The sequence below is a fragment of the Hibiscus syriacus genome, unplaced genomic scaffold (assembly GCF_006381635.1).
Source record: "Hibiscus syriacus cultivar Baekdansim isolate YM2019G1 unplaced genomic scaffold, ASM638163v2 tig00111851_pilon, whole genome shotgun sequence".
NCBI classification, from domain to species: domain Eukaryota; kingdom Viridiplantae; phylum Streptophyta; class Magnoliopsida; order Malvales; family Malvaceae; genus Hibiscus; species Hibiscus syriacus.
The window spans coordinates 791,371-807,822 of NW_024063203.1; the positions used below are offsets into that span (position 1 = coordinate 791,371).

Genomic DNA, 16,452 nt, shown 5'->3' on the forward strand with positions numbered 1-16,452 from the left:
AATGTGTTACTGAGTGTTAAGCATTTACATTTTTTAAGAATTTAAAATTTTGATTTAGTTTATTTTAAATTTAATTATTGACACCATTAATATTTATTTTAGAACATTTAGTTGGCAACTGAAACTTGAAGTTCATCAAACATAAAATTTGTTAAACTATATGTAAATCTTTTTAAATTTATTCGAACTTCAGTGAAAGAAGAAAATCATATGTGAGCAGGTGAGAAACTCAATAGTGGCAGTTGTGTAACATACGAACAATTGAAGTCGTCAGAATCACCAGAAAATAACAAAGAAAACCCGAAAATTGTGACCATCCTTCACGACAATTTTCACTACAACTGGTGCAGTTTCACGGTAAATGGAGGAATGAGTTTCGGTTGTGGCGACGAGATGGTTATGATGGTGTTAATAGTGAAGGCTATGGACCGACGGTTGTCGATTAGTGGTGGAGGAAATAAATTTTTTGGGTTTTTTAAAATAATATTAAGTATTTTAAAATAATTTTTTTTATAATTTTAGATGTCTGACACATGTCAGATAATGACCAAATTAAACGGAGATTACAGTCTAGACACCTAAAGGTATAACATTGGAAACATTAGACACCTATTTTTAATAAAAAAAATTATTTAAACATAAAAATCAATTTTAAATATAATTCACACACTTATTGGTCCTTAAAATAGGTATGCTAGGCCTAAATCAAGAGCCCAAATATTTTTATTGGGCCTTAAAGAGAGAACGTACTCATTGACTACTCTACCCTACAACAAATCTAATGCAACGAGGGTATCACTGTAATTTCAAATAGCTAGGGTTTTACGATATAAAAAAGCTTCAATCTCTCCTAATGGCTGCTGTGCTGCCTCTCAAACCCTAGCTTCACTCTCTTGTGGGATTGGCTTCAACACAAAAAAAAAAAACCAAAGCAGGCTTGAACTTTTGCCTCAGCCAAAATGGGTATTTCTCAGATTCCTCTAATTCTTCATTTATATCTTCTAATTATGTAATTTTGTGCTTAATTTTATTCGTTATTGCGTTTAATTTCTTTTTTCTTTATAGGTATATCTCGTGATTCTATGCACAAGAGACGTGCCACTGGTGGTAAAAAGAAGGCTTGGAGGAAGAAGAGAAAGTAATGTGCAAACTGCAAACCATTTATTTCCTTTGGTTTTCTGTTTTGCTCTTTTGGCTTAGAAATTTGGTTTAGGATGGTTTAACAGAATATGTTTGCGTCGTTCTAGTTTACTTGATCAAATGTACCAGTTTTTGCCAGAGATCGTTTCCAATTTCCTTATTGGGTTGTCCCATTTGGCATTTTCTATTAGTGTATTTTTTTTCTCAACTTTTGTTGGTTTATTTTTGAAGGTATGAGCTCGGAAGGCAACCAGCAAACACTAAGCTGTCAAGCAACAAGACTGTCAGGAGGATCAGGGTTCGTGGTGGGAATGTGAAATGGCGTGCACTGAGGCTCGACACTGGAAACTACTCATGGGGAAGCGAATGCGTGACTCGAAAGACCAGAGTTTTGGATGTGGTGTACAATGCATCTAACAACGAGTTGGTTCGTACCCAAACTCTGGTGAAGAGTGCCATTGTTCAAGTTGATGCTGCTCCGTTCAAGCAATGGTATCTCCAGCACTATGGTGTTGACATCGGTCGCAAGAAGAAAACAACGGCAGCCAAGAAGGAAGGAGAGGTACGGTGATTATTCTTTAACGTTCTGGTCACATGGATACTACAATTTATCAGCACCTGTGAAATGAGTTAATTGTTGTAGTGGTAACTATTTGGTTTGTGCAAGTGTTGTATGGAAATTAACCCTTGATGTCGTCTGTGTTAGTGGTGTAGTTTGTTAGTAAGCAGCGGATTTTAGTTTCTTTCTCATTTTCCTGCAATATACTATTTGGCTTTTCACTGTGGTTCTACTTGTGACTCGTGTATATAAATGTAAATAATACTTGGAATGGGTTGTTAGTGCTGGATACAAGTTTGTGTTTGATGTTTATTGGTTTAGACCTCTATACTTGTGTCAGCTGGATATGTATCGGACTCTGATGCATCAAAGGAAAATAATTGTTGAATCAACATTGATTTCTTTCATTGTAGCATAAGTATATCAGTCTGTATGTGTCTGGTTCATATGATGGTATTGCTGTTTATAGGAAGGTGAAACCAGCACTGAGGAGGTGAAGAAGAGCAACCATGTTGTGAGGAAGCTGGAGAAACGTCTGCAGGATCGCAAGCTCAACCCACATATTGAGGATCAATTTGCAAGTGGTCGTTTATTGGCTTGTATCTCTTCAAGGCCTGGCCAGTGTGGCCGCTGTGATGGGTATGCCATTGTCGTGTTTTCAAGAAAATAAATCATTCAAGGGCAACTAGTTTTTTTCCAGTCATTGTAACTATAGTCATTATTGTTCTGATATAATGTGATATGGGTTTGGCAGGTATATCTTGGAAGGCAAAGAGCTGGAATTCTACTCGAAGAAGATTCAGAGGAAGAAGGGGAAGGGTGCTGCCTAAAATTTTTGTTATGCGAGCTTTCGTCTTACACAACAGAATCTCCTTTTTTGCCATATATTTATTTACCTTTCCAGAACATTTAAGATTGTGATAGTTTGAATGTGTTGACTAGTGGCTTGTATCATGTTTGACAACGTATTCGTGTTCGAAGTTCGATGATCTTGAACTTTATAAATGCAGCCTATTTCGATCAGTTTATGTTGCGCTCTGATTAATCTGCCAGTTCTTCATTACCTTTTATGATTTTGTTTTGTTCATCTTGCTAGTTTTGTTGAGATTTGAGGATGGAATTATTGGGGTTTGACATATGCTTGCGATTGAAGTTGAATGTGCAAATGAATATGCTACTGATGAATTATTGTTTCTTTAAAAAAAATGCTATGAGAAAATAGACCTAGATTGTTACTTAGACTTTTTCTTATTACATGGTAAAAGTTATTCACCTTACTCTTTTTTTCATATAGCTAATCATACTCATAATTAACTTTTAAATAGTCATTTATTTTCATATTTTCATTAAAAAAGTTGAAGATTTGTCATTTGAAGATTATGGTTTTTTTTTTCAATTTATATTTGATATGGTAAGAAGGTATAGAGATAAATTTGTATTTTCAATTTATTTACCATTGATTCTCACGAGCAAACGTTAAACCAGCAACAAGTGCATGTATCTCAGCGAGACCGACTTCCACGCAGGACGATGAAGAAAGAGCCATGCCACCCAACAAAATCCCCGCCGAATTGCGAGCAATTAAACCCACAGCTGCCAAATGTCGTTTGAGATCAGAGGCACCATCGACATTAATCTTGACATAACTAGGTGCGGGGGAGTCCAGTGTTCCTCCTCGATGCGCACAGAAGTTCCCGGATGATGACGAGGAGTCAGCCTATTACCAGCAGCTCCAAACTTGGCCGAGGGGGGCATCACCACAGGTAGATGGGGAGGTCGCGACTTACTTCCTACCGCGTTACTCCTGTCCAAGAGATACTCCTTGTGTAGCAACTTAACATTAGCAGCAAGAAGCCAGACAGGTTAGATCTTACCTTCATGAACCTTAGCATTACGACCGTTCCAAACGTTCCAAAGAAGAAGTATAAATCTTGCAAAGCCGTCCACACCAAGTGCAAACAAAGCATCTCTAACCAGAGCAAAGGATAACTTAGATCTACCGTTCTTCATGCTTTGAGAGACTGTTTCTGTGCTAAGGATATATTTGTGTCGCCAGGTTGTCAAGGTAATTTTCTCTCTAGCCATTTATAAATTCAGATTCAAAAGTATCAAGATAGTGTATTTTGATCATCTCTAGATAAAATTATTGATTTAATAATAAATAAATAAATAAATAAATAGAAATATAAATTGTTTTTAAAATTGTTTCAATAAATTATATCATAAATTTAATAATAATTTAGAATGACTTTTTTCGGTTCAATAGAGTAGTTTGAATTTATTCGTTTCCAATTCATTATTTATATCGTTAGTGGAAGAGATTGACCAAATTTTTATATTAACTTGCCACGTCATATCCTATAATAATATAATATTTTTAAGTTTAGGAGTTATTTTTGTCATTATAGTAGATTCAATTTATCATTTTCGTATCAATTTAACCCTCAAAGTTATTTGATTGCGTCATTCTATATTCTACCCCTAAATTATAACTCATAAACCCTAAAATATAATCTCATAACCTCTAAACCCTAACTTAAAATTTCATGTTAGAGGTAAGGTACAAAATGATATAGAATGATGCAATTGAACAATTTCGATGATTAAATTGATACGAAAATACGATAGATGTGAAAGTTATAAATTAAGTCTACTAAAAGACAAAAAGTTACCTTTTTACCCTTTGTTTTTAATTTTTTTGTGTAAGATTAATTTAATTTCTTTTAAATAAAGCAAGTAGAAAATGCTGAACCCATCCTCTACGGCGCCGTTTCCAAATCCCATAATCCAACGATCCAAAAATTCGATCAAATTCGGCGTGTTTCATTTCACCTCTCTTCTTTTAAGTGCTCTTAATCAATTGATCACTTTCTACGGATCTTCAAAAGCTAAGAAATATCCCCATTCTGGGTTTACGCTTGTTCTTTTGGGGGATTTGATCGACTTGGCTCATTCATTGCTCACTTTTCATCTCTGTAAGTTGTTTATGATTTCGTTTTTTTTTTAATTGAATTTTGCATTTTGTGATATGGGTATTTTTTTTAATTCCATTTTTGAAAGGAATCTGGGATTGTGTTGATGGGTTTTCAATTAGATTTCCCAACTTTATTTTCTTTTTGCATTTGGGGTTAATTGGACTAATGAATTTTGGATTTTATTTCATGAATTTGATTCCTTTTTTTTTTTCAATATAAGCTCATATCCGGTTATAAAAAGAAAGCATTATTGGTTTCTTGTGATTAGTGGTTTATTTCTCTAAAAGAAGCCATCAAATTCAGAAGGACATAAAGAGGAAAGGATTTTTCTCAGAATTATAAATTGGGTTAATTTTGCTAGTTCAATGAGCCCTTATATGTTCTTCTTTCATAATCTGGACGATGAGTTCAAGTTTGTAGATTTTATGTATCTTTTTGGCCAGATAGATTAGATTCTGACTTGATTGTTGTTTGTCTAAGGTCAATGGTATCTTCTTCGGACCCATGGGTTAAAGAATGCAATGAAGCAGTCAAAATTGCGGATGATATCAATGCCATGATATCTGAAAGGAGGTCCTTTCCTGCATCGGGACCGGAGACTCAACGCCATGCATCGGCTATAAGAAGGAAGATTACGATTTTAGGGACTAGACTTGATGGATTGCAATCCCTTTTGTCTAGGCCGGCTGGGAAGCCCCTGTAAGTCACCTTAATCGAGGTGCATATAGGAGTAAAGTGATGTTCACTTAGTAATTTTGATCATATGTGGTATTTATAAATATGGTAGTTCTGTGTCTGCTTGCTTTGTAAATTGTGTTTTATCATGAGCAAACTGGCTTTCAGCACTTGATGTTTCGTGTTTTGGTTACAGAACAGAGAAGGAGATGAATCGTCGCAAGGACATGATTGCAAATTTAAGATCAAAAGCCAATCAGATGGCTTCTGCATTCAACATGTCGAACTTTGCTAATAGAGACAGCTTGTTGGGCCCGGAAATTAAGCCAGATGCCATGAGTAGAACAGTTGGTTTGGATAATTCTGGCGTTGTTGGTCTTCAACGACAAATAATGAAAGGCAAGTTATTTTAGTGCTAGCTTGTAAAATGGCTCGAGTTCCCTCAACTTATGAGGTTGTCATTTTTTGAACAGAGCAAGATGAGGATCTTGAGAAGTTGGAGGAAACTGTAGTAAGCACGAAGCATATTGCATTGGCTGTCAATGAAGAACTTGATCTGCAAACCCGACTTATTGTATGTTTTCTGTTTATTTCTGCTATCCTCTTTGGTTTTTATTTCTTTAAAAAAAATGCTTCGTGAGGTTTGATTCATCATCCATGACTATACATTATCCTGTGCTTCCTCCATGCAGGACGACCTGGACTATCATGTGGATGTTACTGATTCTCGGCTGCGGGTAAACATTTAGTAATTAACATTTTCATTTTCTCAGCACTATATTCTCCTTTTTTGTTGAATGGAACAAAATCCAGTTATTGTTTTTAATATATTTAATCTGGTCCACCTATTACTTAATGACATTCAACTAAAGTTGAACGAGTCCTAGCGTTTCACTAGAGAGTGATAAACTAAGCATTGAATCCATAGTATGGCTTCAAGGAGGAAAGAAATATTTCATGGTCATCCAAGGATTATTTAACTTGGAAGTTCTCTCAAGTTAACTAAGGATTAGTCATTGGTTATCGAATTATAGTTGAAATAATCTGGTTATAAGTAGTATTCTATGGCAGTTTGATGAAAGCAAAATAAAGCAATTGATATGAAAATGTTGCCTTTTTTTTTTTAGTTTTATATTGTTTGTGATTATTGATGCATTGGTAGTGTGAGAAAGAATGGACTATTTGAAATATTCCATGTTGAATGCGATGTGAATATTTTCTTAGTGCCTGAAGTCCAGAATAGTTGAAATATAGAACACTATTGGCACTAGAACCCTTCTCGCCTTTAAGGCGATAGGTGCAAAAAAATACCCTTCACCTCGGTGAAGGAAGGTGCAAAATATTCATGTGTGGGGTTTTGTATGTGTGTTCTGTAGACGTGTTCAATGATATAAACATAAGTATGATAATAAACTCTAAAGAGTGCTCTAGTCTACAAAACATGAGCAATTTTTGTTCCTTTTTTTAGGCTGTATGAATGTTTTCCTTATGGTCTCGTATTTGTTGTTGAATACTTGAATATCGAGTAAAGACTGATATTATCCTCTTTCTTACTAGGAAAGGTAAAAAGCTAATGAAAAACAAAGTTAAAACAATGACATTAAAGAGAATTTCAATTACATGAGCTTTTTTTGCACCAATTGTCTTTGCAAAAAGGATGTCTAGGTGCTTTTGGCCCGCATGCCTCCTATCAAATGCTAACTTGTCTGATAATGTCTTTAGTGCCAATGGTGCCTGATGTTAAGGGGAACCTGTTGGCAACACTGCTAGTTGCTACAAAAAATGGAACTTGACTATCATGGCGGGTTCTAATAAGTACAAATTTTGTTGGATGTATCTTGTTTTGTAACAGAGGGTGCAGAAAAACCTTGCGATTTTGACCAAGCGAACTGGAGGAGGTTGTTCTTGTATTTGCATGCTTTTAGCTGTGATCGGAATCGTGATTCTGGTTGTTGTCATATATCTACTCATCAAGTACTTGTAATACCTACGAACACCGAACCTACAAGCTCGTTCTTTTGTTCTGTTTGTATGGGTAGAATTTGTTTTCAGCTTGGAAACTTTTATCGGCTTCCTCCACATTTCTTCGTAATTTTCTTTGTGTGAAGTTATGTTACACGGACTTGGAGTGAGTGCTAGATGTAAGTATACATCCAATAAGGATATGCTCATTTTTTTTTTAAGTTTTTCATATATTTTGGAGATGTGCATACCTTACTCTGTCCTCTACAAATATGGGACATATGTATTCAAGAAAAATGAAGAGTCCGTGTAACAAAGTGTGAAGTAGTTGTTGAGTGAGTTTGTATTTACAACTTTGTAAATGTACGAGTAACTTACGTCTTATTTGCGTCTTTAGACGATTTATTCTAATGATCTTTTCAATCTGCGTCTTTATACGATTTATTCTAATAATCTTTTCAATCCAGTTGTTCCAGTTACAACCTCATGGTTAAAACTCAACCTTGTTTAAGAGATCTAGCAGTTAATTTAACTAAATCTACTGATTGGTATCTTGAAAAGAAAGATTATAAAAATGAATGTACTTTCCATAATTATTTCATTAAAAACTGCATAATGTCTGATGGAAACAACACTATTATTATATGGAAATCAACAAATGTGAACCAATAGTGAAGTGCTCATAATATCAATTCAAAGTTCAAGCTTTGAATAAGGATTACTTACAGAAAAAACATGAGAAAACATGTTACATGACAACTAGATTCTAACACAATTCTGAATCGATTGTGTGAAGGGTCTCACTCTCCTTCACTCAAAATGGGGACGATGAGTGGTTTCATTTGTGCAAGATATACAATTGCCCACCTGTCAAAGCAAAAGGAACTAACATTACAAATTAACAGGACAAAGACACAAAACCTCTTCACTTGCAAAACTAGATCTATACGTATAAATAGCTATATAGATTAACTTCCTCGGAATCACTGGTTAAAGGTGTATACCACTGTCGGGTTACTTGGACTCAAATGAGAATGTCATCAGTGTCACTTTTAGAAAAATAGAGAGTTGAAACAACATGGTAGCAAACTATGTGCTCAATGCAGGACATAGGTCATTTGTATGAATAGTATACATGAATAGAACCAAGGCAGCCTAATGAAGCTATTAATTTACCTTATTCCGCAATCATTATAGCAATGATCATAGAAACTGTGCAGCATATTAAGGATCTTAAAGAACGCAGCCTTCAACAAGGTGACATATTTGCTGAATTCATAGCTAAAGAACCTAATGAACAAGCTACATAAGATATTATTCTCATTTTATGTCAAGTTCTTTATATACAGCTTCAAATTAGGTCTTTGCAAAGGCATTGATTCTCAATTTATGTGCCACTATGCGAATTCAGAATCCTAGGAAGAAAAAGTAGTTCCTCATTGCAGAAAGGATAGCCAGAAAAGGCAGGCATTCTATTCTTCATCTAGACAAAAATTTTAGGACAACATGGCCAAAGGAATCCTGCAGATATAATAATTATTGCACACCGAAGATTTCATATTTTAATAATTTACAAACAGAATTCATATGAAAGTCAAGCTACTAAAGAAGAAAGATAAAATCCAAAACAAGAATAAACTTACATCATCCAACAACAGACTGTTGCCGTAATGACCAGTGTTAGGTGGAGCCTGCGTAATAAAACAAAGGAAAGCAGTTTTTCGATGAGAACAAGGAAAATCTAGGGAGAATTACTCTTATCTGGCAGGAAATAATAATTGAACAAAAGAAAACATCTAGAAACTACTCTAAATGGCAAACCAAGCTATTCTATAGCAGAACATGGTACTGAATAACAAAAGTTCAGTCAAACCAGTTTGCTAGACCACCAATCTTTACCCAGTGTCGTGGCAGGGTACCCTCTAGGACCTACAATCCTTATAATGCCCCCAAGGCATACAAAATGAGTACAGGCACAAAATGTATACAAGTGTGTTTTTGTATGTGTCCGCATTTACTTATAAAATAGGGTTACGATGTATAAATACGAAAATTAACTCCAAAGAGTGATCTAGTTTATCTACGAAACATGAAAAGTTCTCTGTGGTTGAATATCAAATATAAAGAAGTATATTTATGATCCCATCTCTGTGGTTGAATATCAAATATAAAGAAGTATATTTATATTAGAAGAAATATGAAAAGTTCTCTGTGGTTGAATATCAAATATAAAGAAGTATATTTATGATCCCATCTCTGTGGTTGAATATCAAATATAAAGAAGTATATTTATATTAGAAGAAATTAAAGAGAACTTCAATTAGGTGAGGTTTTTTCGGCACATATTTCCTTAAAGATAGCGCATCTCAGCGCACCAAGCGGGTGCCTGATCGGAGCAATGATCGTGCCCGCAGAGGGTCAATGCAATTCTGTTAACTGACACTAAGGATGCGTTGACAGCACAGCCCAATGCAATGAGATGTGATGAGGTTCATTCCGGATCAGAGTAAACAACCACGGCAAAGAACTCAGCATTGGTTGCCAATTTGTTCTTGCAAGTTACAATACCGAATTAAAGCATATTTCATCGAAGTATACCAATCAACAGATACCCTTTAAACTTAATTCTAACATATGAATTTTAAATCTAAAAAGGCCTAATAAAAAGAGCAAATTTTAATTCTCAAAAGAGTTATTGTTTAAAAGGACACTCACAGATTAGCAGAGGGACCTCTGTTACAGCAGATTCTGGTACAAAGCGATGCGATTATCCCAATTACAGCAAAAATTAGGGTTGTTATCAAGAAACCCATGTTCAAGATGTCGATTTTACACAAAATTTCCTGCAAAAAAAGGAAAGGAAATCTTTTTTTATTATTTAACTTGGATTCCAGGCTGAGCAAAGCCGAAAACAAATACGGAGATAAGATATAATCCATATGCTGAGAAACTAAATCCTTTTGTTGGATTCAGAGAAAATGCAAGAAAATAACAGTAATTGGACTCGAGTTTGGATTTGTATATCGGAATTCGGAAGGTTCGTTCTGTGGAGGTTTTAGTTTCGGATCTTCGGAAAACCAACTGTTCATCAATGGCCCGTCTCCTTGAGCCCAAGCTTGAAGTAAATAGGAGCGCATATTGGGATAATATGGCCCAAATGTTTTAAAGTAACTTTTAGAATTATTTATGGATCGAGAATTCGATTTAGATTATATTAATATGAACGGTAAATACCTAAATGGTCCTTTGACTATAGAGAATTGCTTTGTTGAGTTTTTCTGTTATTAAAAGTTATAATATGATCACTCAACTTATAGGTCATTGATTTATTGAGTCTCTCGATTATTAAAAGTTATAAAATGGTCACTCAACTATTCATGTGTTCCAAACTCGTCATTTTTTGGTTAAAAATTAATGATCGTCTAAGCTAAACGGTAACATGTTGAATGAGATATGATAGTCGTTTGAGTTTTTGATGTCAGATTTTATCATATCTTAGTTAACAGGTTAATGTCTAGCTCAGGTTGCCATTAATTTTTTAACGAAAAATGACGAATTTGGAATATATGAATAGTCAAGTGACTATTTTGTAATTTTTTATAGTCGATAGACTCAACAAAATAACATCGTATTGTCGATAAACTATTTTGTAACTTTTATAATCAATTGACTCGACAAAGGCCTAAATCAATAGATCATTTGTACTAACAGTTAATGTCTACTCAGGTTGCCATTAATTTTTTAACGAAAAATGACGAATTTGGAATATATGAATAGTCAAGTGACTATTTTGTAATTTTTTATAGTCGATAGACTCAACAAAATAACATCGTATTGTCGATAAACTATTTTGTAACTTTTTATAATCAATTGACTCGACAAAGGCCTAAATCAATAGATCATTTGTGTACTTTACCATGATATCGAGACATTTTTTTCAATTAAGATGACATCAAGTTCAAAATTACAAGGCCTAAAGGAATTGTTAGAGAATTTTAGTTTCGACGATAGTCAATGACAGTAACTAATGTGGTTTCCTTCAATAGATAATGCATTAGGAAACCCTAAATCCCGTACCATAAATTATTAACCCTAAATTTTAAATTCATTTTAATACTTAAACTTTTAGCTTTTTTAAAACCATGCATGATGTTTTATTTTATTTTATTTTAGTACCACATTGTTCAAAACTTAACGCGTTTAGTACTAAACTATCAATTTTGAATCATTTAGTACCTAAACTTCCAAAAAAATCAAAATTTAACTTAAATTTTGAACAAAAGTACTAAAATAAAACAAAAACTAAAATTCAGGTATGATCTTAAAAACATTAAAAGTATTAGGTATAAAACGAACCAAAACTGATAATTTAAGTACTAAACGCATAGTGTACCTTAGATTTTATATCTTAAACTTAAATTTGCCTCGCCTCTCATTCTATATTTCATAAAATATATCTTAAATTCGAAATTTAAAAGTAATCTATTATTATATAAGATTGAGACCATTCCTAATTACACCATATCATCACATGAAAAATTTAGGCAAAACATTTGTCCTTATAGTAGACTTAATTTATCACTTTCGTCTCTATTGTATTTTCGTATCAGTTTAACACTCGAAGTTGCTCAATCGCGTCATTTTATATCATACCCTAACTTAAAACCCTAAATTATAAACCATATAACATCAAAACCTAAACTAAACGTAAATTAAGGTTTTAGATTAGGAGAAAGATATAAATAATACAATCAAACAAATTTGAGGGGTAAATTGATGCGAAAATATGATAGAAACGAAAATAATAAATTAGATTTACTACAGGAACAAAAGTAACCTTTAAGCTAAAAATTTAAAAATACATTTTATTTTTGTGAGATGATGTGTCATTTTGAGGATTAAAATCCTACATTTAGGGACCAAAATGCAAAGGTTAAAAAGGCAATGCATTAAATGCTACTTTACATCTTTTACTCACGTGGCTAGTCCTCATCGCTCGCATCCCTGTCACCGCACCGTATAACATTCACAAAGACCCAAGCCCTAGATTCATTCACCTCAAAATCGAAAATCCCCAAATTCCTCAAATCCGGTCCGATTTGAGTAAACCGGTCGGTTCAATTTAAACCATAAAACTGCCCAAAATAAACCATATTTTTAATCTTTATTGTCATTCGACGCTCTCATAATCCCTCGCTTCTTTCAGCCATAATTCTGATCCCTTCCTTTCTCAAAGTAAAAATTTAATTTGAAAAATTCTCTCTTTCCCACAATTTACCCGCCAAAAAGTTTCCTGAAATTTTTTGTAATTCTGTAATTTCCCCAATTCCCATTCGATCTGTGTTTCCCTTTCCCTTTCTCTCTCGTTCTGGTTTCCGTCACTCTCGTGAAGTTACAACATTGGGTTTTGATTAATATTGTTTATAATGGACCCCGAGGTGGGTGCCGGGGAAAACGTAGCGGCGTTTGAACCTTATCCAGCGGTGGGGGAGAAGCGGGGGGTCGAGAAAAAGAGGGTGGCGGAGATTGTGCTGGTGCTGTCCACAATGGGGAAGATGAGGGGCGGAGGGAGGAATCCCACGTCGGCTGAGACGGCGTTGATGGCGGAGGCACGTGAGACGTTGGCGGAGATGTGCGGGGAGATGACGCCTAAGGATATTGTTGGGAGGGAGGCGATAGGGGATGTGATTGAAGAGCTGGGGCTTAATTCCCACCTCAAAGAACAGAGATTAGGGTTCAGGGGTATGGGGATGTCGATTTCTCAGAAGGTTTTATTTTCTAAAATGAGGGTAAAAACTTTTTATTATTTTAATGAATCCATTGCATTTATTTTTTTTTTCTAATTGGTACATTTGGGAAATCAGGAAAATTAAAGGCCTCAATCTATTGTATGGTTTGATATTCTTCACTGATTTTCATGTTACTTTTGGGGAATTAAGGATTATGTCTGAAGCTGTGAGATGTTTAATTTGGTTCAAATAGGACATTTATGAATGTTGTAGAATTCTTATGATATTTTGAATGTGATACTGATTTTTTGTGAAAAGTTCATGTTATTGGAATCTGAGTGTTCGATTACCTCAATGATTTTCAGATGGAAGAACCAAAGAAATTCACTACTCTTGCTACATATACATCTCGGCCAGTGCAAAGCAATGTTGGTGGATCCGCTGAAAACCATGGCTCATCGAATGCAGTTCGCATTTTACCATCAGATCGACCAATTCATGCAACTGTGTCTTCTGGAGGCACCCCAGTTTCGTCTCATGTTACAGCAGTGGGTTCAACTCCGTTGGAGCATCAATTGCCCACTGGCGGTGTAAAATGGGCAACAATGTCCACTGGGCTACCAAGTGGCCATCTAGGAAATTCGTCTTCGTTTGCTTATCCCAGGGTCGACAGACCACAGATTAAGTTGGATGGAGGATCAAACGTGGCTTCTTTTGTTTCCCATGTACCAGGTAATTCTCTCTTCGACCAGGTCTCCGACCCTTGGTAGCAAAAAAGTTGACGGGCCTGTTTACATATAATTTGAAACTTTTTGGGAGAGATTAGATGATACGGTCTACTTACTTTTTCCATGGGTGGGGCATGTTTTCTTGGCTTGGAATTGTATTCTATGATGATTATGATATGATCGATTCTATAGTCTAGCAAATTCTAATATCGTGGTTTCTTTTCCCGAAATTTTGCCATTATTCTCCCTCTTATTTGGTTCTGTTGAACATTTAAGCTTCTTTATCTGTGCATCATCTCGAATGAATGTTGATATTGTGTGTTTCAGCTAACTCTTCAGCAAGTCATTCACTCGCCAATGCTCCCACTTGGTCTATGCAAGCTCAACCTGCAGCAGTAGGTAAACCTGGGCAAGAGAACAAGGTTTTAGCTCATCATCAAACCTTTAGACCATTCAATACTCAAACTGCGACCGGAACTTTTCCAAGTGTGCACCAGCCTGCGCAAGGTGTGAACTTTACACAAGCTCCTCCATTTACTAATAATCACAGTGAAATTGCTCGAATTGTTCAAAAGTTGTTGCAACCGAAGCTTCCTGCACATCCTACCTGGACTCCTCCTTCTAGAGAGTATATGAATAAGGCTGTGACTTGTCAAACGTGCAAACTTACCATTAATGAAGTGGAAAATGTGCTGCTTTGTGATGCATGTGAGAAAGGATTTCACTTGAAGTGTTTGCAGTCGAAGGGTATCCCTAGGGGCGAGTGGCACTGTGCTAGATGCTTGTCATTTTGCAATGGGAAGCCTTTGCCCCCCAAATATGGTCGTGTCATGAGAAGCATCAATGTACCCAAAGTGCCCTCTAGTTCAGCCGAAGCTCAGTCATCTTCAGAGAAGAAAGTGGAAAATCTGGGTCCCACGCTCAATCATGAGAAGGTAACTGCAAATGGAAGCTCAGCATTGCAGACTCCTGTCCTGTCCACTACAGTTGACGGCAACTCTGATGAGTCAGCATCTGGTTCCAAGGTTCCAAAAGGGAAATCGACAATACCTTTGGAGGCTGTATGCGATTCACCTTTTGTTGGCACAATAAATGAGAAACCTGAAGAACATTCTCAAATGACTGAATCATCTAATCATGAAGAAAAAAAAGATCATACAACATTGTCACAGCCTGCGGATACATCATCTAACACTATCAGCGACAAGGCAGATCATTCACAGCCTTCACATAACAATCAAGATATCCTAACAGAGCAGCAAAACTGTGCTGAAATCCCTTCAAATAATTGCCATGATGGAAGCTCCAGAATTAATTATTTGGAGAAAGGTTCGAAAGGAGATATTAACTGCATTAAACAGATTAATCAAAGTGAACAAGATGCTGCAAATGCACCAGTAAATCCTACTGGGAATTCTGGAGCTAATACTGTGATTTCAAGGTTTTCTTCTGATGGTTTGTGTGCTGTTGAATGGGATGGTAACGTACTTCAAGTTGTGGATGAGAAAGAGTTTTACCAGTCTTGTTGCATCAATGGAATAACTTATAAAGTTCATAATCATGCCATTGTTCATTTTGGCCGGGATAAACTGATACCATCTAAGCTTCAGGTAAGCATGTTCAAAAGAATTTATATGATGAGCTTGCTAGACCCTATGTCCTATAAAAACAAACAGATTTCATAGTTTTCGATCTGCACTGCAGGCAATGTGGGAGGATGCTAAAACCGGGATAAAGTGGGTGGCTGTCAAAAGGTGCTACTTTCCTAATGATTTGCCGGAGGGTGTTGTTCATCCATGTGTTCCCGAAACGAGTGAGGTAATCTTTCATGCATGATTAAGTTGACCGTTTTCTTACTATTGTTCTCTATGTTGTCTACTCGTCTGTCATGGTAGCAAGTAAAATCCAATGGTTTGCCAATCATTCCTTCTGTTATTCTTTTGTAGGTTTATGAATCTAATAATGATAGCACCGTAATGGCAACCTCGATTCAATGCCCTTGTGAAGTTCTTCCTGCTGCTAAATTCAAAGAAGAAAGTGAAAGGCGAAGTCAGTCAGGAATTGAAGCAACAGAAGGATTAAGGGCAATTTTCTTATGCAAGTACGTGTATTCATTTGATAATCTTATCATGTATTAAGCACATGAAGAATCGGATTTCGATTAATAATCTTCATTCTGCAGATGGCTTTATGATGAATTCCAAGGAAGCTTTCAGCCTATATCAAGCTAACACAGTTATGCATCTTCATGCCTTTACTAGTTGACATGGCAAATGATATCACTACTTGGATCAGGTAAATGTAGTATCGATATCTCAATTTCGTTTTTGGTTTTTTAATATCATCCAGAACATATTTTTCCCGATACATTATCCGGAGTCGTAACTGTTTATGTTGAACACAGTGTAAAAGCTTGCAGCTTGGACCTGTCGCACATCTGAGGATCATTGCTTGCTATTTGCCTAGTGTATCATAAGTAGTCTTTTCCCTAGAGCTAGTTGTGTATCCATAGTTTGATTAGCAATTTAAGTTCATTTCTTCATGCATTTCCAAATTGTTTAAACAATCATAAATCAATCTTGTCTTCAACCATTCAATAAATGTATGTTTAGATGATAATATTTAAACACGTTACAAAATTTATATATGAACAAAGTAAAATTTAAAGATATCATGATAAAAAT

At 35.5% G+C, this 16,452-nt stretch overlaps 4 protein-coding genes across 5 annotated transcripts; 3 read left to right on the forward strand and 1 right to left on the reverse strand.

Moving 5' to 3' along the window:
• Positions 1 to 871: 871 nt before the first annotated feature.
• On the forward strand, positions 872 to 2,722 carry LOC120172446 (40S ribosomal protein S8-like). Of its 2 annotated transcripts, none has more exons than XM_039179897.1 (5): positions 872 to 963; positions 1,066 to 1,138; positions 1,372 to 1,702; positions 2,169 to 2,338; positions 2,454 to 2,722. In XM_039179897.1, exons 1-5 carry the CDS (start codon positions 960 to 962, stop codon positions 2,527 to 2,529), a joined length of 654 nt encoding a protein of 217 aa, XP_039035828.1. In that variant the 5' UTR covers positions 872 to 959; the 3' UTR covers positions 2,530 to 2,722. The 2 variants fall into 2 exon arrangements, with proteins under 2 accessions (XP_039035828.1, XP_039035829.1); XM_039179898.1 differs by having other exon boundaries at positions 875 to 963; positions 2,169 to 2,341; positions 2,458 to 2,722.
• Positions 2,723 to 4,570: 1,848 nt separating this feature from the next.
• On the forward strand, positions 4,571 to 7,707 carry LOC120172464 (syntaxin-51-like). Its single transcript, XM_039179916.1, has 6 exons — positions 4,571 to 4,674; positions 5,155 to 5,373; positions 5,546 to 5,748; positions 5,823 to 5,923; positions 6,042 to 6,086; positions 7,202 to 7,707. The coding sequence occupies exons 2-6, from the start codon at positions 5,159 to 5,161 to the stop codon at positions 7,331 to 7,333; spliced, it is 696 nt and encodes a 231-aa protein (XP_039035847.1). The 5' UTR covers positions 4,571 to 4,674; positions 5,155 to 5,158; the 3' UTR covers positions 7,334 to 7,707.
• Positions 7,708 to 8,066: 359 nt separating this feature from the next.
• On the reverse strand, positions 8,067 to 10,216 carry LOC120172432 (V-type proton ATPase subunit e1-like). Its single transcript, XM_039179888.1, has 3 exons — positions 10,027 to 10,216; positions 8,955 to 9,002; positions 8,067 to 8,178 (listed from the first exon to the last, which is right to left on the reverse strand). Exons 1-3 carry the CDS (start codon positions 10,122 to 10,124, stop codon positions 8,112 to 8,114), a joined length of 213 nt encoding a protein of 70 aa, XP_039035819.1. The 5' UTR covers positions 10,125 to 10,216; the 3' UTR covers positions 8,067 to 8,111.
• A 2,610-nt stretch (positions 10,217 to 12,826) lies between these two features.
• LOC120172423 lies at positions 12,827 to 16,067 on the forward strand. The gene is made up of 6 exons (XM_039179879.1): positions 12,827 to 13,100; positions 13,406 to 13,772; positions 14,096 to 15,378; positions 15,473 to 15,586; positions 15,715 to 15,869; positions 15,951 to 16,067. The coding sequence occupies exons 1-6, from the start codon at positions 12,858 to 12,860 to the stop codon at positions 15,997 to 15,999; spliced, it is 2,211 nt and encodes a 736-aa protein (XP_039035810.1). The 5' UTR covers positions 12,827 to 12,857; the 3' UTR covers positions 16,000 to 16,067.
• Positions 16,068 to 16,452: the final 385 nt, after the last annotated feature.